The sequence below is a fragment of the Silurus aristotelis genome (assembly GCF_946808225.1).
Source record: "Silurus aristotelis genome assembly, chromosome: 3".
Taxonomy (NCBI): domain Eukaryota; kingdom Metazoa; phylum Chordata; class Actinopteri; order Siluriformes; family Siluridae; genus Silurus; species Silurus aristotelis.
In genome coordinates this window covers 16,715,342-16,741,585 of record NC_139576.1, presented here as the reverse complement: position 1 = coordinate 16,741,585, position 26,244 = coordinate 16,715,342, and the positions used below count along the sequence as shown (strand labels likewise).

The 26,244-nt window shown below is 38.5% G+C and overlaps 2 protein-coding genes and 1 long non-coding RNA gene across 8 annotated transcripts; 2 read left to right on the top strand and 1 right to left on the bottom strand.

Moving 5' to 3' along the window:
* Positions 1-861: 861 nt before the first annotated feature.
* On the top strand, positions 862-11,377 carry sona (SON DNA and RNA binding protein a). Of its 5 annotated transcripts, none has more exons than XM_083536551.1 (8): positions 862-1,016; positions 4,135-4,256; positions 4,523-4,715; positions 4,798-4,877; positions 5,011-7,509; positions 7,599-8,035; positions 8,821-8,877; positions 9,780-11,377. In XM_083536551.1, the coding sequence occupies exons 2-7, from the start codon at positions 4,229-4,231 to the stop codon at positions 8,863-8,865; spliced, it is 3,282 nt and encodes a 1,093-aa protein (XP_083392677.1). In that variant the 5' UTR covers positions 862-1,016; positions 4,135-4,228; the 3' UTR covers positions 8,866-8,877; positions 9,780-11,377. The 5 variants fall into 5 exon arrangements, with proteins under 5 accessions (XP_083392677.1, XP_083392681.1, XP_083392679.1 ...); XM_083536555.1 differs by having other exon boundaries at positions 8,821-8,894; XM_083536553.1 differs by having other exon boundaries at positions 1,013-1,681.
* LOC310723483 lies at positions 9,681-18,405 on the bottom strand. The gene is made up of 2 exons (XR_014532700.1): positions 18,265-18,405; positions 9,681-9,764 (listed from the first exon to the last, which is right to left on the bottom strand). It is a non-coding gene; the product is annotated as an uncharacterized lncRNA (long non-coding RNA).
* Positions 14,846-24,890, top strand: rcan1a (regulator of calcineurin 1a). Of its 2 annotated transcripts, none has more exons than XM_083536577.1 (4): positions 14,846-15,652; positions 23,148-23,321; positions 23,425-23,584; positions 23,677-24,890. In XM_083536577.1, exons 1-4 carry the CDS (start codon positions 15,548-15,550, stop codon positions 23,850-23,852), a joined length of 615 nt encoding a protein of 204 aa, XP_083392703.1. In that variant the 5' UTR covers positions 14,846-15,547; the 3' UTR covers positions 23,853-24,890. The 2 variants fall into 2 exon arrangements, with proteins under 2 accessions (XP_083392703.1, XP_083392704.1); XM_083536578.1 differs by lacking the exon at positions 14,846-15,652 and adding an exon at positions 20,191-22,137.
* Positions 24,891-26,244: the final 1,354 nt, after the last annotated feature.

The window sequence follows — 26,244 nt, the reverse complement described above, 5'->3', positions numbered from 1 at the left end:
TATGCTGCCATAGCGAGTCATAACGAGTCCCAACTGCACAGTTACCTTAACTTACTTTCATACAACAATAAGGACACATAATAATACATATCATTGTCTTCCAGTCACCCCTCCTCTCTCTCTCTCTCTCTCTCTCTCTCTCTCTCTCTCTCTCTCTCTCTCTTTCTCTTGGTCGAGTTAAACATGCTCCTGAGGTTCCAGTGACCACTGTTCCTGCCCCTCTTTCCTCCGCTGATCTTCCAACTTCCTCCAGGCCTGCCTCTGGATAGTGTCCTTTTCGTTTGGATGCCACTCTGTGCAGCTGGGTACGGTTTCTTATCAATGCCTTGGGTGGTTCCATGAAATTCCTGAGTAAGAACGGGAGCTCTGAGGATGGATTTGGACTGTAGTTAATGTCAAAAGTCTGCTACACTGACTCAGGACTACAGTTTGCTATTGATCACCATCACTGTACCACGCAACATCGTATATCTGCAACAAATGGACATTTGGTGCAACCCAGATGAGGATGGGTTCCCTCTTGAGTCTGGTTCCTCTCAAGGTTTCTTCCTTATGCCATCTCGGAGAGTTTTTCCTTGCCACAGATGCCACTACAGAGTAGTATGGAGACGGATGATCTGCTCTGCCGACCCCTAATGGGAGCAGCCGAAAGAAGAAGAGGTCACTGTTTAATGATTTAATATTAAGTAATTAGTTTTAATTAATTAATTACACCATGCATACCGCAAAAACAAATACAATGGAAATAAAATAGAAGTTTAAAAAGTTTTTATACTTTATGTGTACAAATGATCCACGATCCGACACTGGTAGGTGGCCCAGTGGTTGGATGGATTAATAGTAAATCGGTGAACGGTCACTGGGTGGCGCTGCATGTGTGTGTGGGAGGTGAGCGGAGAGCACGTGCTTGTGGGATATTGGAGGATTTACCCGCCGCACAATGTCATGGCGACCATCACCGAGACACTTTACTGTGCTTTCGTAACACGGGAGAAATCCGGAAATCAGAGCTAAAGGTGAGGACGTTTATTCCAGGTTTACACGCGTTGTTCGCTCCCTTTACGCCGCTGTAGAAAGTGCATTGTGTGCAGAGCGGCGGTTTCAGCGCAGCTCAGGAAGAATTGCGCGGATATCGAGGGCGCTAACGAGGTCTTAGCTGGCCTGCTAGGAGGCCGGTGAGGAACCCTGCCCCTATTGTTAGCGCCGCATGCATTCACTGAGAGAGGAGAGGATTCCTGCATCCTTAGCTGGCTTTATCATTTATACTCCAAAATCGCGGTATATAACCACCAGCTTTTCAGTGCGTCGCGTCAGACTGACTTTGTTCAAAAGACAGTTTCCTACACACGTTTGTTCGCCTGTTAGCTCTTTACCGAGCCACTGCGCTAGCGGTGCTCCCGGGCCTAGCCAGATGTTCGTGCTTTACGAAACGACAAAATATTGCAAATCTGGTCGAAGCTGATGTGCACAAATAACCAATTTACAGTTCAACCATATTTTCTTTACCACAGTATTTGAATGGTCTACGATTCTGTACCGCTCTATGGATAAAGTCGGTTAGCTAATGCGAGCGGAACACAAGCTAGCACGCGTTGTTCATGCTGCAGCAGGTCGCCCCAGTTCCACACCGTCCACAAACACGACCCCCAGCCTTAAACGAGTGTGTTTAGCTTTAGGCGCGGTAAGCGGGTTTTTTAATCCTATTATTTAGAGTTTAAAGCTATTTAGGTGATCGCTGGCATCCATTCTAGAAAAGTATGTGCGCTAGATGAGGTTTCCGTTAGCATGCCGCCTACACCATCACGGCTAAGGCACCTGCTCCAGACCGCAGAGGTACACAGCGGCTACCAGCAGTTTACGATATATATTTATTTTCCGTGGTTATGTTTTAGTCAGCGGTCAGTTATTGTGTATAGAGTAGGTATTTATTCCCAAATTTTATTTATATCATTTGCAACTCTTCTGAGGTTCGTGTCTGTCTCGTTTTCTGACTGAAAGTTTTGGCGCTATTTAGCCGCCGCTAATACAGTAGCCACAGCACTGCTATACAATCACTCGATTTACACTAAACTGGTTTACTTCATATTTGTTTGTCTATGATTAATGTCTAGATTATTTTAGATGATCCTATTCCACGTTTAAAACTGGATTTATTGTGTGTGTGTGTGTGTTACTCAACAGCTCAAAGTGTATTGTTAGCTACTCTGTTGTATAGGAGAAATGCGTCTCGTGGCTGTCGTGTGTTATAGCTAATTATTTACTATTAAAGGTTTGAAGAAAATGAATATTTAGATTGCAAGACAGATGCTGGGGGGGGGGGGGTTACAACTACACATTCTGTGCGCCTCTATAGTTCCTGTTAAAAGTTTGGAAACACCTAGTCTTCTCTCTTTTGAGGGAAATACACATGTTCTTTTGTTACAATCAAACCTGTGTGAAGATTTCTGTGACCAAACAAATATATAAATGTGCAATTGTTAAACTTTTTTATTTTCAGTGAAAAGTCCTCCCTTAACATAAACAGCTTTACAAACTCTTGGCATCCCGACTGTTAGTTTCTCTAAACATTCAGCTGAAATACTTATGTCTCAATTTAATCTGCATTTTTACAGTTATTGGCTCAGTAGCTCCTAGTTTTATAACCACAAGTGACTGTAAAAGACTGTAGAAAGGACATTACTCATAATTTTACACTCCAGTGCTCATGTTAGTTCTCTCACTCCAGTGTTCTGTATCGTTTAAAGATTTATAATTACATTCTTGATGTCACACAAATGAGGATGGGTTCCCCTTTTGAGTCAGGTTCCTCTCAAGGTTTCTTCCTCATAACATCTAAGGGAGTTTTTCCTTGCCACAGTCTTTAGGCTGCTCATTAAAGATAAATGCACACCAGTCACCTTAACTCTTACAATTCTGTAAAGCTGCTTTGAGACAATGTCTGTTGTGAAAAGCGCTATAGAAATAAACTTGACTTGACTTGACTTAACCATGCCTTTTGTAAAATTTGGCAAAGTTGTTCTTCGCTAGTTGGATGTTTCTTTCTGATCTTGTTCATCCCAGAGCAGTTCAATCAAATTGAGGTGCACTGATTGGGTAGATAATTAGGTGACAGATACTCCAGCTGACTGATTGCTCTGTAAATAATGCTTACAGAGCTCAAATGTATGCTTTAGGTCATTGTCTTGTTGTGTGGTGTAGTCCAGACAGACATGGCATTGAAGTATGGATCAGTGGTTGTTCAAGTATTCCTTACAACCTTCCCTGCTCCAAAACAACCACACACTATCAAGCTTCTATTTCCATGTTTGTGGGTGCGAGGCAGTATGCTAATATCCTTTCTCCTGTACTTTCTTGCATGAGGTATTCTCTTAGAGCCACACTTTTTCCCTGATTGTCCTCACTGATAAGTGGTTTTCTTAAGACTAGACAGCTTGTTCTCTTAATGTTGTGCATGAGAAAATGAACTTCCTTTTTTGCTATGAACATTCAAGTGAACTTTCCTTACTAGCGTCTATAATTAAAATAAAACAATGATTGTTCACAACAATCCTTACAGGTTTTTACTGATGCATTGGATGGTTCTTAACCCAGTTACTTAAATAGTTTCAGTAAACTTCTTAGTTGTTTATTTTGTTCGATGCCAAAACGTAACACCTTTTTTATGATCAAAAGAGGTCATCCATCAAGTTTAAGAAATAAGAAACTCATAATGATGTTGCACATTTCAATGGGTTGTAGTAAGATGTAATGTTGTAAAACACTCAAGACAACTACGTTCACGTTCTCACTTTATTGCAGTGACACATTATTAGCCTTAGATTACGTAGATTGTCTGCCAAACAAGTTTCTGTCAATTAGTAGCCATAAACATCTCATAACATCATCAGCATTTATGTCATGCATATTCATACCCCCTCAGCATTCACTGACTAAAGGGTCAAATTGTTTTTGATTAAATATAGGTTAAAAAGAAACCGTTATGTTTTCAGTTTAGCTTGAAATGGGGGAAAAATGTGCTTGATGATTTCAATGAATTAATTGAACATGTAATATACATTGTATTTGCGGTATTCAGGATTATTGTTAATTGTATTAATTAATTGTATTGTATCTAACAGTTATCTTTTTCAACAGAGTAAACAGTGAGAGCAACATTTTTCAGATCCACTTCATAAGAAACCCCTTTTTGAAACTGACCTCAACAGAGGACAGCTGCAGGGGTGCAGAAATGGAATGTGATGTGAACACCGGTGTTGGTAAATTTTATTTCATATTTTCTCTGTTTTGTGGTTTGAAAAGTCCTAAAAATGTCCTGTGGTTTACTTTTAAGATCTCTTTGGTAAGCAAGTCAATTGGAAGCCTTTTTGTATATTTCAGTGCCTTTGGTGGTCAAAAATGAATGGGATATGTTACTGTTGCATTGAAATGACATCAGTGGTTTAGTTTCAGGATGAGTAAAATTTATTGGTGAATGCAAATGTGACTTTTTTCCTTTTCTTTTTGTTTATCCCTTCAATCACAGAGAGTGTTGATCCAACTGAGATTATTCAGTGTGAAGATAAAGCTCTCAGGGATGGCAGTGAAACACCACGAAAGAAAAACAAGAAGCACAAAAAGCACAAAAGTAAGAAGAAGCGTAAGAAGAAGAAGGACGAAAAAGATAGCAGCTCTGAATCTGGAGTGGAATCAGACCAGGAGTCTCAAACAAAATCAGGGTAAGAAAGTTTGCTTAATGTACGTTTAAAATAAACATATATTTGCTATTAGACCTTAAAATTAATTGATATTCTACTGCAGTGTGAAAAAAGAAGATACCTCCAATTTTGAGTCTGGTAATCATGATGAAGATAAAGAATCGGCAAAAAATTCAGTTGCGGGTAAGTATTTGTTTTTGCTGAACTATTGTTAGTGTCAAAATTCCCATTCTGATTATTTTTTTTTACTCCTTTACAAATGCATGACATTTTCCTTATGTATTATTAATTTTGTTGTTTATTTATTTTTGGACAGAACCACATGATGATGAATACAAAGCTAGAAAATCAAAGCGTCATACAGGGAAAAAGAAGAAGAAAAAGAAACGAAAGGAAGAAGAAAAGCAACAGAGACATTCTTCTCGTTCACACTCAGCGAGTACGTCTGAATCAGAGTCTGAATCGGAATCTGAGTCAAAGCATTCACAAGCATTGGACCCCCTTGGCTTGGACAAGAAGTCACCAGCAACTTCAATGAAGCCTTCAAATGATAGCTGCAAAGATAAGATCTTGCTATCAGATGACAAAAAGACAGAAGTCACTAGCAAACCTGAACATAGCAAAGAGGAAAGCATAAAACCAGTGTGGCGGGAAGATGAGCCTCTACTGGATGCATGTGTTAATGTAGAACAGCTAGATGAAAATAAAACAGAAATTGCGAACATTGAAAAGAATGGAAGTTTTAGCAAAGCTCAGGAGCTTCCTGATATAATTCCCAAGCAGGAGAACGTCCACAAAGAGCAACTAATGCAGAAGAAAATAGCCAAGGAACCACATGAGAATCAGAGAGGAAGGGGAGATAAGGAGTCAAGAGTAAGGTCTCGATCACATTCTGATGATAAATCAAGCCACAGTCGTTCAAGGACTCCAAAGAAATCTTCTGGTTTATCAGCACGCAGGAAAGATAAATCGCAATCATTGGAACGGTCTGTTTCTAGTTCACGAAGGAACAGTAGCACCCAAAAAAGGCTTTCACGGTCACCATCAGAAAGTCGCAGGTCTCGGTCAAGATCTGTTCGAGGACGAAAGCGCAAATCAAAGTCGTTGTCGCAAAAGCGAAGACATCGGTCTGACTCCAGGTCCAACACCAGAACTAAAAGATCCCGGACGAAGTCCCCACGACGCAGCCGGCGAACAAGATCTCGATCTGCTGTAAAGCTACGCCGCTCACGGTCAAGGTCGAAACGATCGATTTCTCGCCGAAAGAACCGTTCAAGGTCACGCTCAAGATCTGTTCGGAGAGGCAGGCGCTCGCCGTCGCGCTCTCGAAGGAAGACGCCACCCTCCCGTACACGAAAGTCTAGATCCAGGTCGATCAGGAGAAGGAGACGAACCCGTTCAAGGTCCGTTGTGGTCCTCAGACGATCTAGATCCCGAATGAGGAGAAACAGACGATCAAGATCAAGGTCCAGAAACCCAAGAAGAAGAAGCAGGTCTTGCTCTCCTCTGCGATCTAGGCGCTCCAAATCTAAATCCCCTGTTCGACAAAGGAGGTCAAAATCTCCACGTAGAGCTAGGTCAGAGTCAAGATCTCCAAAGCGCAGAAAGCAGTCAAAATCACGTTCTCGCCATTCAAAGACCCCTTCACCTAAATTTATTAGAGGAGCAAAATTAAGTAAGAGTAAGCGATCGAGATCACTGTCCCAAAAAGATACCTCCAGGTCTAGATCTAATTCGATTGGAAGACTTTCATCAGATAGAAGTCAGTCTCCAGCTAAGAGCAGGTCAAGCTCTTTGTCTCCAGTCAAAGACCATGACTTGTCAGATAAAAGTGATCATAAGGAGATATCGGACTCCAAAATAGAAGAAACTACCAGTGGCGTAGACCAAACTGCTCCTATAGAAAGGTGGAAGCCACTGACACACACAAGTCCATCTCCAAAAAGCTCCTCAAATGAAAACCTGGAACAAACAGAACTTGAATCAAAAAATAAAAACTCCAGTGAAGAGTCTAAGAGCACCTTAGATGGCACCGGGAGGCAAAATGCATCTAGATCAAGGTCCTCTTCATCAGAGCCATTAGCTCAGGATGGGAGTTCTGGGTCAGATGATAACGAGCAGTCTGATAACTCACAATCACGAACACCAAGTCCAGCCCTAAAAAAATCAGGGTTAAAGCTTAGCAGGGTGTCTAAGTCACCTGTTAGAAGAAAGCGTTCTAGGTCTGCTTCCTCAACCCACAAGTCACGGTCCAAATCAAAGTCTGTTAGCGGTAGAGAAAAGTCTAAATCTCCTACAAGGAAACGAAGATCAAGATCCTCCTCACAAAGCCCAAGAAAGAGATCAACATCTAGGTCCCCTGCCCGGCGAAGGAAATCGCGTTCAAGATCAGTCACGCACCGAGGGAAATCAAGGTCTAAATCTCGTCCCAGGGCCAAGCGCTCAAAATCTAAATCTCCCAAAAGAAAACGTTCAAAGTCTAGATCGCCAGTACGAAAACGGTGGTCTAAATCACGCTCCCCTGCTCGGAGGAAGAGGTCAAAAAGTCAAGAGAAAAGCAAACGTTCAAAATCCCGTTCCCCTACCAGGAAGAGGAGGTCACGCTCTCGCTCACGGGCACGTCACTCACGATCTAAAAGATCTCGCTCAGCATCTCGTCGGAGGAGACCCGTTTTTAGAGGTCATTCTTTTGACAGGCGAGATCGATGGAAGCGTGAGCCAAGCCATTCTCCAATCCTCATCCTCCGTAAAAGAAGGTCCACATCAAGAACACGTCGTAGCGCAAGCAAGACACCACCACGCCTCACTGAGCTAGGTAAGTGCACACACCGAGATGTAGTTATATGCAGCTGAATATGAATAGGCATGTTTGCAGCTTGTTAATGTTATCCTCCTTCTTCACAGACAAGGATCAGCTATTGGAGATTGCCAAGGCTAATGCTGCAGCAATGTGTGCTAAAGCAGGGATGCCCATCCCAGAGAGCCTTAGGCCCAAGGCTATCCTCCAGTTGCCTTTGCCAACTCCTGCTCCAGCACCTCTGTCTTTGCCGCTGCCCTTGCCAGTTCCCAACTTGCCCATGAATATCCCAATGGGAATACCTGGTATGCCTCCAATACCAAACATGCCTATGAATGCTGCTATGGCCAGTATGACAGCAGCCACTATGACTGCGGCATTGTCTAACATGGGAGCCTTGGCAGCCATGCCCCCTATGCCTCCACTGCCCACCATCACCAACAAGCCTCCCCCAGCTCCTACTCCTAATCTGGCAAACATTGAAGAAGTAAAGAGAAAAGTGGCACAGCAGGCTAACAGCATTAGTATTAAGGAGCTCACAGAGGTGAGAAAAAAATTCCTTACTGTACTTGTTTACAACAGATTTCCTGGGTTTTTTTTTTTATTTTATTTTATTAATTTCTTTTTTTTCCCCCCAAATGTATTTAGGCAAAGAATAAAACACTATAGGACGTGGTGATATAGGAAAATAATCTACATCACAGTGGTGATTCTGGCCAACATTAATTAGTTGTTAGTGTTTTCTTATTACATCAAGCCTCAGTGTTTTATTCTTCTACTCAGTAATTAATAAATAAATGATGCTTTGGTAATTTAGTAATAATTTACACAGTTACTGGTCAGCAGCACAATACATTAAATTATGCAGGTATAGTACAAGCAGTTCAGTTGGTCTTCAGTTAAGTTTGGTGTGACTTTGGCCATGGCATGGATGTTGGCACATGCAGGGCTAGTTTGAATATTTCATAATCTGATGATCTTCGGGGAATTTTACACAAGTCTTTAGAGTTTACAAAGAATGATGTCAAAAGAATAAAACATTGTCCGTTCTATTGGCAGAGTTTATAAGAGAGGTCAGATGTTATTACTTTCTGCTCTAACCATCACTGTAGCTTTTTCTTTATTCTTATGTTTGATGTGAATATAAACTGAAGCTCCTGTCTTATATCTGCATGCTTTTATGCATTGATCTGCTGCCACATGAGTGACTGGTTAGGTCAGTGCATGAATGTAGTGTCCACCTAGTCTAGTTGTCAATGAGGGTATTGTAGTTTCATCAAAGGAATCTTGTACTTCAGCAGTTTAACTGGTGTCTCTTCTGTTTTTTAGAAATGTAAGCAGATTGCAGAAAGCAAGGAGGAGATGGGGCTCTAACAAAGCCTAATGGTAAGGTGATAAACAAGGTGTTTTTTATAAAAAAAAATTTTATAGATATGACTAGTTTGGTACTAATTGTTATAGTTGTATATATCTTTCCTTTTAAAAAATGCTTGTTTTTCTTATTTACAAATTAATTGAGAACTGACTGAACATGTTTTATCAGCTGGATTATACCAGATTTCATTTGAATTATTTTATAAAATCCAAAGTACAGTGGGGCAAAAAAGTATTTAGTCAGCCACCAATTGTGCAAGTTCTCCCACTTAAAAAGATGAGAGGCCTGTAATTTTCATCATAGGTACACTTCTACTATGAGAGACAAAATGAGAGAGAAAAATACAGAAAATTTTTATATATATATTGTATATATTATATACTTTGTTATATACTCTTTGTTGGCAATGACGGCGATCAAATGTTTTCTGTAAGTCTCCACAAGGTTTTTACACACTGTTGCTGGTAGTTTGGCCCATTCCTCCATGCAGTTCTCCTCTAGAGCAGTGATGTTTTGGGGCTGGATTTTCAACTCCCTCCAAAGATTTTCTATAGGGTTGAGATATGGAGACTGGCTAGGCCACTCCATGACCTTGAAATGCTTCTTATGAAGCCACTTCTTTGTTTCCCAGGCAGTGTGTTTGAGATCAATGTCATGCTGGAAGACCCAGCCACGTTTCATCTCCAATGCCCTTGCTGATGGTTTTCACTCAAAATCTCATGATACATGGCCCCGTTCATCCTTTCCTTTACACGGATCAATAACAAAATAAATAAAAACGGATTAGTCGTCCTGGTCCCTTTGCAGAAAAACAAGTATATTTTAATGACCCAATTGTAATGTGAAAGTCTTTTACTTGCCTGAACTTGCTCTGACACTTTTTTTCTTTTTTTTTTTTCTTTTTTTTTTGCAGGAGCAGCAAATGACTGATTTTTGATTAATGGTAATATCCCTTGATGGTAACCTGGTAAAGCTGAATAAGAAAATTAAATAAAGACCACTGGATTTTAAATTGTAAATCTAAGAAAGAGTACTGATTCCCACGGATGGTTCAACGATCAAATAATCTGATGCCACTGTATGTGGGAGAGTTAATCTCGTCACAGAACCTAATCTGTTGGATGAGATCATTTTGTGTGTCTTCAGGAAGATTAAGGGCCTTATTGTATATCAAAGCAAACACACTGCTTGGTCAGATTCACAGTTAAGTATTGTTTGAATTTCAATGTGGTTTTTCTTGACTGTTGAAAGAATCAAATATCTTCAGGTGGCACCTGTGTGGATTTATTTGACCAACAGTATGAATTTTAGACCACCAAGCTCCATGACTCACATCATATGTAAATCTCATATAAAATGTAAATCTCATTTATAAAGTACTTTTGTGACCAGGATTCCATTATTTGTTCTTAACTATTTTGTGAAGTTTTTTTTTTATTATTATTATTATTATTATTATTATTAAGAAACTAAAATTTGAGGATAAATTGTCACTAAATGCTATGCTTCATAGATGATATTTTACTTGCACAGGTTTTCAGTTGTATGTGATCTGGGAATTAAAAAAGTCACACTGTACTGTATTTTAGAGCCTGACAAGTGTACAGTGCCATTTTATCTCATCATTTGAATTGGATGGAAATGTATATGGCCAGTAGAGGTTTGTGACGGGGTGCATTGTTTATTGCTGTTCATCATTTATAAATTGTCAGATTAAAAACAAGAGTGCATAATATGTACTTGGATGGACTGCTCTTGCTGAGAGACTTATACTTTATACTATTTGTTCAGTGATTTGTCTAGGTGTTCATTTTGGTGCATTTAGCTAATTCTTTTTTTTTTTTGTTTTGTTTGTTTGTTTCAGTATTTTGAGGAGAGAAATCATTCCCAATTATCTGAAGGTTACACATTAGGAAATATTTCAGCTTAATGTCCTTTTTTTTTTTTTAACCCAATAAGTAAAATTACTAGTTATAAGTATATATAGACAAAATACACAAACTTAATAAAGACTGATTTTAAACTAGAAGGTATGAAGCACTTGAAACATTGCTTCTCATGATAGAATTGCACAGTATATGCAGCTCCATGCTTTTTACCAGTCCCCTAAATACTGACACACTATCACAGTTGTGACTTGACCCAGGGAGTACAGCTGGGTTTCTGGTTTTGATAAAAAAAAAAAAAAAAAAAAGAAAAGCTTGACAATAAATGTAAAATAGTTAAATTATGCCGTTTAAATAGAAGGTTTTTTTTAAAGCCCAATTCATAGGCCACTGTAATAGGAATGTAATACACTTTTATTTAAAGTAATGTCTCAGAGGAGTGGTACTCAACCTATACGAGGCAGTGTGTATTCTCGTACCTTTTGTGTAAGTACTATGTTCCTTTCATAGTGTATCCACAATTTTGATTACACAGTATGGTTTGGATTTTGCTCTGCTGTAAGACAAGCCTGCTTTGTACATAATGCACCATATGATTAGTAAAATAAATGCCCATGACCACTGATTTTCTTTCTTTTTTTTTTATGCTTGGCATCATATTTAACTGCTTATTCTAACCATGAATAAAAATGGTGACACATTGCAGATATATGGAACATTACAGCACTTCAGAATGTGAAGTGTGTAGTAAGGCTTCTCTGGTCTTTTGGATACATAGTGTACATATACACAATACTATACATATAATAGTACATATAAAAAATCATGTTATAGCTTACACTATTCTTTGTAAACCTTAGCGACTGTGTCAACAGTTTATGAAATATTTAAACCAGTCTATCTGGTACTAACAACCATTTCATGGTTAAAGACACAAAGGTGATATTTTGCCCTATTCTGATGTTTAATGTGAACATTAAACTAAGATCTTGACCTGCATCTGCATGATTTTATGCAGTGTTATCGCCCCATGATTGACTGACTAGATTAATGCATGAATAAACACGTATAAGGATGTTCCTTTATAGTAACCACTGATTAAATAAGCCTGTTATTGGATGTCACCGAAGTCAACTTTTGGGGTGCAAAATGTTAAAACACTATTTAAAATAGAATTATAAATGACTCAGTTGACAGAGACTATAGTGGCAAACGGAAGTGGTATAACCTCTTTGCAGGTTTAACGTTTCACATAAGACCAGTGAAGTGAACCGAGTGTACAAGGAGAGAAAAGTGAGTCATCTGGAAGACTGATGATGTGGTGAACTTAAATCTTACAAATATGCATGTTTTATTTTGGGTTAATTCACCTATAAATTTCAGACTGCATTCTTGACATTAAAACAGTACAATAGCAGGAATCCCAGAACTCATTATTTAAAAGTGTTGCCTTAGTCTGTCGTGTCCCCTAAACACAACCCAATATACCAAGAATAATTAATGGAAACTGACTGTCAATGGAATTAAATTGTATCAGGACCTGGAATAATAAACAATGCAGAGCATTAATTGTGAGGCAGGTTACAGATGCAGTTTGATAAGATCATTTTCTTAATCTAGGGTCTCTGTTTTGATCCTAACTTGGTCTTAGTGTCTGTGTGCAGTTTAATTTAACCTTTCAGACACATGCCAGTAGCCTGGATGGCTTTACTAAATTCTACCCTGCAGGATGGAGCTTGTATCTAATGTTCATTTATATTTATGGACCAAGCTATTAAACCATATTATACACACTAGCAAACTGATTACAGCAGCTGTAGCCCTTGCAGGTTTAAACATTTAAGATTGGGAATTTTTAGACATACCTTATCACCTTATTAAATAAAAATCATAGTGAGCAGAGAGTTCAGTAAACTCATCAGAGAATAAAGAAAGGATGTCATGAATAAGTGTGTTGCATTGATTTAAATTTTGCCTATTATATATTTAGTTATACTTTTAATAAAAATTGTCAAACAGAAATGCACACTGCATCAATCACACGTTAATAAAATTGGTGCCGCCTAATTTAATTTGCGTTAACGCGTTAACTTTGACAGCCCCAATAAATAAATGTATTGAACACATGTTGAAACTTCAGATTTATATATGCTTGGCATTTTGGTTGACTGTTTATTTGAGTTATATGAGAATTTATTGGATGAAGTAGACAAAATACTTTTGATACACTTTTTTTATTTTTTACATTGACTTTCTAGAAATATTGACAATTATTCAGAAGAAATTAATCAGAAAGCATTACTTTACCCAGATAGTACCAGAGAAGACTATTTAAATTTGAACATATGAATTCAAAATGCTTGACAAGTAACTTTACTTTTAATGCAATGCCTCTGTGTGTGTGTGTGTGTGTGTGTGTGTGTGTGTGTGTGTGTGTGTGTGTGTGTGTGTGTGTGTGTGTGTGTGGGTGTCAAAGTGTAGTCCATACAAATAATAAAACACTTATTTTTTAAACATGCTTTTATTGTATTAAAGTCTGGGTTACACAGATTCTGCATGTTGCATTACTATATTACTGTGCTCCTTACATATGTTTCCCACATGTGCTTCACCTATTTGTCCCAAACATCCCTAATGGAGCAAGCTTGTCATTCAATTTAATTCAACTGAGTTAAATTCATTTTTATTTGTATAGCGCTTTTAACAATAAACATTGTCTGAAAGCAGCTTTACACAGATAATGTGGTGATTAAAAGTGAATATGTTCTTTATAAGTGTAAGTTTGTCCCTGTTGAGCAAGCCAGTGGCGACTGTGGCAAGGAAAAACTCCCCAAAATGGCATAAGAAAGAAACCTTGAGAGGAACCATGCAGACTCAAGAGGGAACCCATCCTCATCTGGGTTGCACCGAATGCCCATTTAAACAGATATACAATGTTGCGGGGTACAGTGATAATGATCAGAAGCGAAAAGTAGTCCTGAGACAATGTAGCAGTCTGTTGACATTAACTACAGTCCAATCCATCCTCAAAGCTCCCGTTCTTACTCCGGAATTTCATGGAACCACCCAAGGCGTTGAAGAGAAACCGTCCCAAGCTGCACAGAGTGGCCTCCAATCAAAGAGAACACTATCCAGAGGCAGTAATGACATTCACACGGCGAGCAGCTCTCATCTCTCGATTGTCAAAGAGGATAACTCTTGACAACACATGAAAGGTCTAAAAATACTCCGGGGTGACTCAAATGCCAAAAGCTGGCTGTAGCCTTAATACAGGATCTGTACACCAAAGCAAGAACCAACAGCCCTATGTAAGCTTCCAGGTGTGTTTTGTAGATTGATGCCCAGCTGTTGCCAAACACCCTTTTCTCTTCAGTGTTTTTCATCTCAAACAGGACCTTCTAACCAGATGGTGGTATGAACAACTCAAATGCTGTCTTGATAACTTGAAAAGTGACACAGCATATCTAGTAGGCCCCAGGGTCATTCTGATGATGTTCTCAGTCAGTGCTCTGCCTTGTTTGTCAGAAGGGATTGATGACCATGAAATGTTACTTTTTTGAAGATTTCTCTTTGAGCATCTATGCCATATGGGCTGTCCTCTTCATCAGATGTGTCTTCTTGTTGATCAGGATCGTACTTCCCATCATCCTCATCCTCAGAAACCATCCTTCACTTTGTCACTTTGCTCTGTCTTTAATATTACATTAATGGCCAAAGATATGGTCAATAACCTCACATACACTGAATCTATGAGCTGTTTATGATGTAAAATTCCATACATAGTATGGAAGCTCGTTTCTGCTACATTAATTATTATTATTATTATTATTATTATTATTATTATTATTATTATTATTAGCCTAAATAGGCTTTTTTTATGTGGAGGAAATGGGCTTCTATAGGAATTGGAATTAGCCCAATTCGGAAAAATATTTATAAAAAATAAAGTTTTTCCACTAATCCACTATCGTTTTCTGTATGATCATATTTAAACCCAGGACAAAGTGTCTGATGCGGGTGTTAATGCACACTGTGATCTCGATAGATTATCAGACACAGACATGATCATAACCTTGATATTTGTTGTAGACGAGGCGTTTCCGCTTCGCAAAAACTTCCTAGTCATACCAAGCAGATGGTAATGTCTTCGTCTTTATATCTGTATACATTTTATGATATCAAAAACGAGGGGAACTAATCAGGCCTGAGTTTTTAGGAAACAATAATCCAGTTTGATCATCCATCCAAACAAAAGTTTTATAATGTGACAATGTGAGCTGTAACAGGTTTTCTCTCAAATGCACAGAAAACAAGCTAACATCCGGACGACCGTATAAAAGTCTATACTGCATAAAGGTTTGCAAATGATTCTCTTTACAGCACAATATATCGATATCCCGAAAAAAAAAACGACCTGACTCAGCTCCTACTGATAAAAAAATATTACATATTGCTATGTATAAAATATTGTATATATATATGAAAGAATGTCCGTGGCTTTGATTTTGAAATCGGATGTGCCGGTAGTTACCTGAAAAACACAATACCAACACACAGTGAATTATGAGCAGATTTTATGGTGTAATTCCATATTTTGTTGATCTGTAAACGATTATTTTGTACAAAACAGTGCTTATACATTCAACCAAATTTTTTTTTACCGATATCGGTTTCCAATTGTCCGAAATGTGCTAAAACACCAGCTGGCTAACACCAGGCCGGGGAGGCTGCTAAACGCGAACACGCTGACATTAGCTCGCTGTACGGGGAGTTTGGAGACGTGCAGCAGGCGGACATGGCGGAGGAAGAGGAGCTGCTCAATGTGCACTTCACGGCTCTTCCTGATTCTCTAATCGCCTATAAAGTGGATGAAGATGTTCTCCGACACGCACATCTCCGAGTGAGTAAATGACTTCCTGGCACCTTTAGTCTGTTGTGAAGGCAGAAGAACCTGGAATGACACTTTCTGGAGATTTTACACACACACACACAGACACACACAATTCGCTAGGCTCGTTGTTAATTTGTGTTAGGTTGACTTGACAGGGCAACTAACAATTGCTTTGGTTCATAAAAAAATATATTTTTTTAAATTCAAGTGGGGTTTGTATTGTCATTTCTCTATATACAGCTTGGGAAATAAATAGATCTCTGCCATTTACTCCTAAACCAGCATGTCTCTGAATATGAGTATGACAAGCATTCCATGACAGTGTTTGATTAATTTCTACCCTAAGCACACCTCATTCTGCTTAATGATGTACTGATTTGGTGATCACTTGAATCCAATTCTATTTAATAGGGAAAGTCTAAATATATATATATTAAAAAAAAAAGCACTGCTGTAATCAACACCCTCTTCTTGCAATGTGACCAATTGGATGGTAAAAAATAAGTGCTAGAAATCTTTCAAAGGTAATTGGAAATGTAGAAATGACCATTGAACATGCCAAAAACAGTTGAAAAGAGGTTTTGAGTGAAGGGGGGAGGCTCAATCTTAGCGTTTTTCTGGTTTAAGGATTCGGTGAGCGTGAAGTTGCTTTTATCCTTAATATTTCAAAGACAGCAGTTCAAACAAGTGAGATCAAGCACTAGATACTATGGACAACAAAGCTACGGAAAACCGGTCGGTAACAAGCGAGATGACCACCAACATATTCAAATGTCAATCAAGAACCGTAGACTGACCTCAAATGACCTTCAACAACAGTGGCAAACTGAGACTGGGGTGAAGTGCACAGCGAAAACGGTTCGAAACATGCTTCTACACGCAGGGCTGAAGTCATACACAGCCAGAAAAAAGCCCTTCATCAGTGAAAAGCAAAGAAGAGCCAGCCTGAAGTTTTCAAAAGACCACAGGAATTGGACTGTAGAGGAAGGTCATCTTTTCTGATGAATCCAATTTTCAGCTTTGTCGACACTCTGTGGTTTTCTGGTTAGACGGAGACCTGGAGGGGCCTACAACCCTCAGTGTCTTGCACCAACTGTAAAATATGGAGGAGGGTCAGTGATAATGTGGGGGTGCTTCAGCAAGGCTGAAATTGGACAGATTTGTCTTTATGAAGGATGCATGAATCCAGCCATTGTTCTAGAAGAACATTTGCTGCTTTCTGCTAAGACAGTGTTCCTCAACTCGGAGGATTGGATTTTCCAACAGGACAATGCACCATGCCGAAAGGCCAGAGCAATCAGAGTCTGGATAGAGGATCACCAGATCAAGACCCTGTCATGGCCAGCCCAATCTCCAGATTTAAACCCCATTGAAAACCTTTGGAATGTCATCAAGAGGAAAGAGTGCCAGCAAAGGTGAAAAACTGGTGGAGAGCATGACAAAACGCATGAAAGCTGTAATTGCAAATCGGTGATGCAATACATATACACACTTCCATACAAGCACACCAGTATGGGAGGAGTACAAGGGTTTAGATAAGATCTGCTACCTTTTATGTTTAATTTTTCATCTGTTTTCATTTTATTATTTGGTTTTCACCATGAATGAATGTTAAACAGAGGAGCCCAATTGTTTACCTATGAACTTGATTAAGGGCTGAAAGTAAATGCTGGTTTATATCAAACTGTATTATATACAGTGCAATGGTTCCGCTTATTTATTTATTTATAATATTTTGAAATAAAGAAATAAATGGCAAACATTACAGTGCAACCTCGATAGTCACGGGGGTTTCTATGACCTCTTTGCGAGTAACAAAAATGGAGAGTCAAAAAAACCTTGTAAGGTTTTGACTCCTATTGATTGTTGCTTTTTCAAGGGGAATTGTACATGTTCTGTGCGGTAAACTCAACAAAAATTGTGAATTTCTTGTCATAAATGTTTTATTTACTACTTTAAATTAATAATACAATAATAAAATAGTTTTTTTTAAATGCTATTTATGGAATTTATTAGTACAAACTCTGTTTTGAAATGTTACTCCGCACATTCGAGCCACTCGCGGCTTCTCGCAAACCATCAGATTTCTTGCGAGTTACTCTTCTAGTCCAGTTCCAAATGAAAAATCGTGAACTATTGAGCTCGCGAGTGTCGAGGTTCCACTGTATTCTGTAATCGGCTTAAATTATGCAGTTCTTTTTCCCATGTTTTCTTTTACAATGAAACTTAAAATCAGAACAGTATAAACGTCAAAACAATCACATTGACAGTGCAGTAGAGTTTAATGTCTAATACAGATATTCAGGCTATAAACCATACAGAACCATATGCCTGTGACCACTAATTAGAGACTGTTTTTTTTCCCCTAAATTAATAGATATTCACTTTTTGTTTCAGTTTACATTTATTTTGCAGAATACAAATTAAACACAATGTTATATTAGACATTAGATTTTAAATGATTGTCTGTATCATGTGTTATGGCTTTCTTTGTCCTCTTGTCATATATGGCATGGCTGCTCAAATCACAAGTCACTACGAGCCAGCTTTGACCCACGGGCCCTTGTTTGGGCATCTCGGTTTTATACTGTGAAGAATATTGTGTTGCTTATTTGCAACACAACACATTATTCTTTTTTGATGTATATGTATTTGCGTGTTACACACAAAATAATTCTGTAAATTGTATCTGGTAATTGTACTTTGCCTTGTTTTCAATAAAACCCATTTGACAAATAGACGAGTGCAGGGTAATTAATACAAAGATCACAGGCTGTAAAGTAATTTGTAAGAATAAGTATTATAGCTCAATACTGGATTCAAATGAGAAAAAAAACAAGGTCCACCAAGTTATTTTGGGCAGATGCTTTCATGAGTGCTAGGGTTTTAAACTTCTAATCATAGGTATAAAGTTAAAAGTTGTCGTTATGTCAGAAGCCGTGTACCAGCTCGACTGTGCTGACTTTGCATTAGCTAAGACATGCTCAAAGAGTCACAAGTAAAAGAGTGATCTCACAGACTCATTTCTATGTTTATTAAAGCTTCTTGGTCATTTGGATGTCAAACCCTGCTGCAAGAAGAAGGAAGGTTTTTTGTAAACACAGACTTGAATAGTTTTTCCAGAATACAAAATAAAAGATTTAATGTTGAAAGAATGTATCTTTTTTGGTCAGAAACTATTAACACGTATACAAACCGCTACGTTATAATCCAGAACACAGGCAAAATGGTAGTGAGGGATGTAATTAAAGAACAAGAAAGTGTGCAAAAAAGCAACAAGACCACATGGGTATCAGTGATTGGTTGTTGTCGAAAAACAAATCTTTGATTAGTTGTTTGGAACAATAGTGTTTAAGTGATTCATTATTGCGAGCAATGATAATCTTATAACCAGCGTCTACGATGAGAGAGAGAAAGCTACGTTGAGTTCAGGGAAGTTACTAATGTCAACTCAAAATTGTTAGAATCACAACAATGTCATTAAAAGGGACTATATAGTATCCAAATCTAGCGAAGCAAAGTGATTATTTTGGCAACACGGTTCTTCACTATTGTGTACAAGATAAATGTTATGGTGTATGTCTATGCGACATTGTTGCGGTGTTCTATAGAATAGTGGTTCTAAAACCCTGTTACAGGAAAGAATCTCTTTAACTGTAAAAAAGGAAATCTAAATCATTTCCATCAATACAGATGTATTTTACAAATTACACCTATACTCTTGAGATATATATATATATATATATATATATATATATATATATATATATATATATATATATATATATATATATATATTTTTTTTTTTTTTTTTTTTGAAGCCTCTATCAAATGGTTGATTGTGTTTATTTCTACAAAATAAAATTGTCAAAGGTTTGTGTCCAGGTTATAAAATGAGATACTCAAATGCTCTGACATGGCAGTCATGTTTGTTTCCAGGTGGGAGAACATAAACAGTTAGGGGGAAACCGAAAGTATTTGTGTGGAATGGAAATTTAATATAGTATTCAAATTTCTTATACCATTGATGTGATTAGATGTGCAACTCTGCTAAAGGCTGCCATAATGTTTTTATCTTTACATCATACAGTATATAAAAGCTCTGTTGTAATGTCTTTATCAGCAGTGACTGTGTCTAAAGAAAAACACTGTGAAATGTCGTATATAGTCTTTTGTATTTTCACATGCAGCCATTTGCATTATTACTAAATGTGTACCTTTCTACATATTTTAAAAGGGAGGTCTTAACTTTCCTGAGCCTGTTTAGTATATAACAGTGCTCAATGATATGATTATTTTATTCGTAAATATTTATTCAACTTTCATATTTTGTGGTTATAATTATTAATAATTATCCTAATATATTAAATCTGAAGACTGCTAATGACATTAAATTCTGTCTTTTCTGATTAATCCGTATGGATTGTGTTTTTAATTAAGGATTAAATGCAAGGAATAGTTTCATATTGTGTTATAGGAAGTCACTGATTTTAATATCAGGGCATCTCAAGATAAAAAAAAAATAAAATATGGAAATTTACTCTGTTGTAAGAGTCAGTCTCCAGCTGGCTTTGGTCAGCTGATAGTCGTGTGATGGAAGATTCCGCTGGGTTTAGTGTCTCTGGAAAGTCTGGAAATGCACAATCAGATCCTAAAAGCTCATAAACAGTTCAGTCAGTGGAAAGTGCAAGTTGTTCCTGTTCTGAATCAGGAAAGTCCTATGAAGGACATTGGGACTCAGACCAGAGTGATCATAGCAAAGCTTGACACAAGCTTTGTGTACCAGTTCAACCAGTTAACATTGCTTTCACTGTGGGAAATGTATACAAGTTGACGAGGCTAATGTGGCTTAGCTTTTTTTACAATACTAGTCTTTACCAAAGGTCTTATTACTGCTGAGTTAAAGCTGTCATTATTTGTTGCCTGAGAACAATAAGGTTTTTCTGTTGGATATCAATGTCTAATAATATAGATCCGAGTGGCAGATAAATTACAGTTTCTTTTATGATGGTTGGTGCTCGATCTGTCAGCTGGTCAAAAAAACTTACTGCCTCCATCTAGAGAAATGTCTACATCTGTTAAAGCTGTTGAGGCGGTTGTGAATGAGAAGTTTCAGTTCCCTGGGTCATTTGTTAAATGCCATTCTTGTTGGAAGTTTCATAGCCTTGTCTCACAGTACCTTCATTCTTTCCCTTTGTTTTATGTTGGTTTCATATTTGCACCTTTCCACTGCACAAGTGGTCTGGAATTATTTACTCTAATAATGGTCTTGTTCAGCAAACACACACCCACACACACTAATGGGTGTTTAGATATAGTCACACTAATCTCAGCGACTGTAAAACACTGGTTTGACTATTTCACCTGAGAGACTTTTGGGCTGGAGAAAAGAAAGAGCTGTATTTGTTTGGCTTGCCAGGCACGGAGAGAAAGACGTCATGTAGTATAAAAATAAGTCTGACGTCTTTGTGCTGAATGCCACTAAAATGATGGACTGACTGAGCCGCAATAAAGGGACAAATCCGCTGGCTCTGGAGTCAGAGAGAGAGGCTGGGGGAAGCAAATGGATAGAGCAAAAAAAAAAAAAAAAAACCAGCATGAGCGAGATGAAGGGAATTAACACCCATGGAAAGTATGCTGCAGGGAGCTCTTCATAACACAGCTGCCTCATTGCGCAGCTCAGCTGATTTAGATTTTCCATCCCGCTCATGTTCTGGTGGGGGAGAGGATGGTAGTTATGTGTTATAGATTATACATGCCCAAAAGCAATGTGTCAGAAAGGAGCAGGCTGAGGTCGGTAAAACCGAGTTTAGGCTCTAGTCGGCAGTGACACACATTTTCCAGCCCTTGTGCTCGTGGTTAGAGTGGAGATGAGTCAGCAGAGACAACAAGGAAGGAGGACTGTAGTTTCACTCCCTCCCTTCCTGAAAGGGCTGGGCCTGTCACTGTGCTGCTGAGTCTCTTACATAAAGAGCAGAAAACACGCATGTGTGCAGTCTTGCTGAGCCTCAAAGACGTTTCATTAGTTGTGCAGAAACACGATCTCTACCAGAAGACTTATTTGGACAACACAGCTTTTTTTTTTTGTGTGTGTGCTCGATTAACATATCAGCAATTATCACAGATTTTTATCTCTCTTTCTGCTGGTTGTGACTGCTGCTAATTTGTTTTGCCTGTGACTTATTTCTGTCATCGAACACTTCGTATCAACCACAGCCTTGACTTCAACAAACGGCGAAAAGAGGAAGATCGAAGAGAAAGAACATTTCCCCCTAACAAGAAACTTGAAGACTAGGATTTATTTCTGATCCAGATCTCATTCCGCTCTCACGCTGGGGAAGGCAAAACGGACCCCTTTCCGATTCCTCACTTCTCAAGTCCGTTGCAGGATTCGGCGAGCATCCATCATGCACCTTAAAACCATGAAGTGCAACCCCTTCTGCCTTATCGCATCCCTAGAGGATCTGGATATGTTTAACAGACCTGAGGCCAGGGTACTCTTTTTAAAAAGTTTTAATGTTTTTAGCATGAGATCTCTTTTTCTGGGAATGTAACTGTGATGTAGTAAGAGTAGAATGTTTTTGTTTAGAACTTTAGTATAAACATTTTAGATAAATGATTATGGATGCTACATTGTGCTTCAACCTGACCTTTTAACCTCACAACAATGAAATAACGTAAGATTTGCCAGAATTACTTACTAGGCTGTATAAATGTACGTGGAAACATCTGAGAAACCATACAGCTGTTAAACTGTAACAGCACCCCGTTCTGCTATGACGATACATGACAGGGTCTAGTAAAGCAATAAGAATAAAAAAATTGAGTTCAACATTTCAGTAGTCAGATTTCGGAATCGTCAGGATTGTTGACTTCTGAGTTCTAAGGGACATAAAAACATGCACAATGCTAATATGTAATATAGTGCTGCTCTGCTTTTTCAGGATACTTTTGTCCAGTCACTTTTGAGTTAATCAGTTAGTCATGCCAGACAAAAGAGCAAGAAAAGATTGGAAAAATGGAAAATAATGGAAAATAATGGAAATGAGCAGGGGTGGAATGACGAAAGAGGAGCGATTCAGAGTCTGACGCGAGTGATGACATAGTGCTCAAACATGCACACGGTTGGTAAATTACTGTGGTTTAGGCAGTTGGCTCATAATGCAATCTTGGCACTGTTTTGCATGGTGGTCTGATCGAGTTTTCCACCATCATTTGTCTGAGCTCCTGCATCGCTCAGTGATTCTCCCGTGTTACCCTGGAAACCAGGCTCATGTGGCGTGTTTCTAAAGCAGCCAGTCATTTACAGGGCCTGTAATCTGTAGCAATAGCTTATATTTTTGTGCATCACTGAGGATTATTATAGACATATTCAGAAACGTCAATCTGTCACAGCCTGATAAAAAACTGCCAGGTGCAGGTTGGACTCATTCAGCTGTATCTCTGTACAAAATGTGTTTTCTGGTGTGTGTGAATTTATTCTGGTGTTCGCTTCCTCCCTCAGGCTAGTTTCGAAGAGCTCTTCCGTGCCTTTGATGCCGAAGTTACCTTTCAGTTCTTCAAGAGCTTCAGGCGAGTGAGAATTAACTTCAGCAATGCTCTGGCAGCCGCAGAGGCAAGAGCAAGACTTCACAAGAGCGACTTCAACGGCTCAGAGATCCGACTTTATTTTGCCCAGGTATGTTTATGTTGTTTGGATTTTTTTTTTCTAAATGGCAACATTTTCTTGAATCTTTCAGTGGGTTTAATAATTGCCGTGATTTTCATTTTTCCATCTTTAGTCGGTACATATAGGAAGTGCACGACTGGAGCCTCCCAAACCAGACAAACAGTTCCTTCTCTCTCCACCTCCATCTCCTCCGGTGGGATGGGAACAAGCTCAGGATCCCACACCTGTCATCAACTATGACCTTCTCTGTGCCATCGCCAGGCTTGGCCCAGGTATCTACATACATAAACTCGATATAACTGCTTTGTTTCATTCCTTTACAAAAAGATGTTTGAATGTTTTCTTTCTTTATGAATACCTCTAGGGGAAAAATACGAGCTACATTCGGGAACCCCAACTACCCCCAGTGTGGTGGTGCACGTGTGCGAGAGTGATCAAGACAGCTCTGGTGCGGAGGACGATATGGACAGCTTCAGACGGCCACGACCCAAAATCATCCAGACCCGGCGTCCAGATTACAGCTCCTCCGTCACCCAGTGAGCACGAGGAGTATATTCTTGTGCTGTAAAGTTTGTTTTTCTGTTCCGGACTGTCAGGCGTGCAGGTGGTCTGTCCCCTTAAAGGAAGCGTTCAGTCAGAGCTCCCCCCTCCAGAGAATGACACATTACATCTGCACTGTCTTTCAAGGGGAAAGCGAGTTTATTGCATGCGTTTGTTGATAAAGTGGCTCATTTCTCCACATTTAAAGGTCAAGAGGGTTTCACAGAGGGTTTCCATTGATGTCTATGGCTACCAAGAACAAAAGCCTCCTGTTGTGGCTTTATTTATTTCCTTTAATTTTGCGAAGCATGTTTTAGGGCAGTGCACGCTGCATTTTTATGACTGTTGTCGTGGTTTTTGTTTTTGTTTGATCAATAGCCTCGATCCTACACATGATGTTTTCTTTAATACTGACATCAGTGGAAACGTGAGGCATTAATACAAAGCTTTTGTATAAACGTTTGTTAATCTTATGTTGATTTTGAACATTTGTGGTAATAGGGTTTTTTTTTTTTTACTCCATATGTTGGAATGACAAAGTGAAAAATACAGATTTAATTTAGGAAGTCTCAAAAACGTTATTAAGCATTAACCACTCGTTTACCGCTAAATTGACAAAACGTTTTTGGTCAGTAGGAATGAAATGTTTATCGGTTATCCTGACATGCTATCTTGATGATGATATTTGTATGGAAATACCATGTCATGGCTGAAATTTGCATTAATTTCCTTCGACCATAACACTGTAATACAATCCGTTTTAATAAGGGACAATATTTCTGCCCTTTATAAGGATTTGCACAGGTAACATTTGGTACATGGTAAAAGTCATTGTAGTAATGTCTGCTTGGTACAGCCTGTTCATGTTGTTCACTGTGTATGTACGTTTACCTCATTGTAACGTCTTAACTGTCTGACTGTTTAAAAATCTGAAAGAATCTGCTCAGTTTTCACAAAGATGTTGACTCAGTACTGGATGTATGTATTGTGATTTGTACCTTAACAACCAAAATAATAAATCATAACTTTTGACTTGTACAGTTATCCTTGAAGTGCTTATTTAAAAAAAAATAACAATATATACGTGTGTGTGTGTGTGTGTGTGTGTGTGTGTGTGTGTGTGTATATATATATATATATATGTGTGTGTATATGTATGTGTGTGTGTGTATGTATATATATATATATATATGTATGTGTGTGTGTGTGTGTGTGTGTGTGTGTGTGTGTGTATATATATATATATATATATATATATATATATATATATATATATATATATATATATATATATATATATATATATATATATATATATATATACACATACATACATACATACAGTACAGACCAAAAGTTTGGACACACCTTCTCATTCAAAGAGTTTTCTTTATTTTCATAACTATGAAAATTGTAGATTCACACTGAAGGCATTAAAACTATGAATTAACACATGTGGAATTATATATGGAATTATATACATATAAAAAAAAGTGAGAAACAACTGAAAAATGTCATATTGTAGGTTCTTCAAAGTAGCCACCTTTTGCTTTGATTACTGCTTTGCACACTCTTGGAATTCTCTTGATGAGCTTCAAGAGGTAGTCACCTGAAATGGTCTTCCAACAGTCTTGAAGGAGTTCCCCGAGAGATGCTTGGCACTTGTTGGCCCTTTTGCCTTCACTCTGCGGTCCAGCTCCCCCCTAAACCATCTCAATTGGGTTCAGGTCCGGTGACTGTGGAGGCCAGGTCATCTGGCGCAGCACCCCATCACTCTCCTTCTTGGTCAAATAGCCCTTGATGCCTTCAGTGTGACTCTACAATTTTCATAGTCATGAAAATAAAGAAAACTCTTTGAATGAGAAGGTGTGTCCAAACTTTTGGTCTGTACTGTATATATACAGTGAGGAAAATCAGTATTTGAACACCCTGCTATTTTGCAAGTTCTCCCACTTAGAAATCATAGAGGGGTCTGAAATTGTCATCGTAGGTGCATGTCCACTGTGAGAGACATAATCTAAAAAAAAAAAAATCCAGAAATCACAATGTATGATTTTCTAACTATTTATTTGTATGATACAGCTGCAAATAAGTATTTGAACACCTGAGAAAGTCAGTGTTAATATTTGGTACAGTAGCCTTTGTTTGCAATTACAAACAAAGGTCAAACGTTTCCTGTAGTTTTTCACCAGGTCTGCACACACTGCAGGAGGGATTTTGGCCCACTCCTCCACACAGATCTTCTCTAGATCAGTCAGGTTTCTGGCCTGTCGCTGAGAAACATGGAGTCTGAGCTCCCTCCAAAGATTCTCTATTGGGTTTAGGTCTGGAGACTGGCTAGGCCACGCCAGAACCTTGATATGCTTCTTACAGAGCCACTCCTTGGTTATCC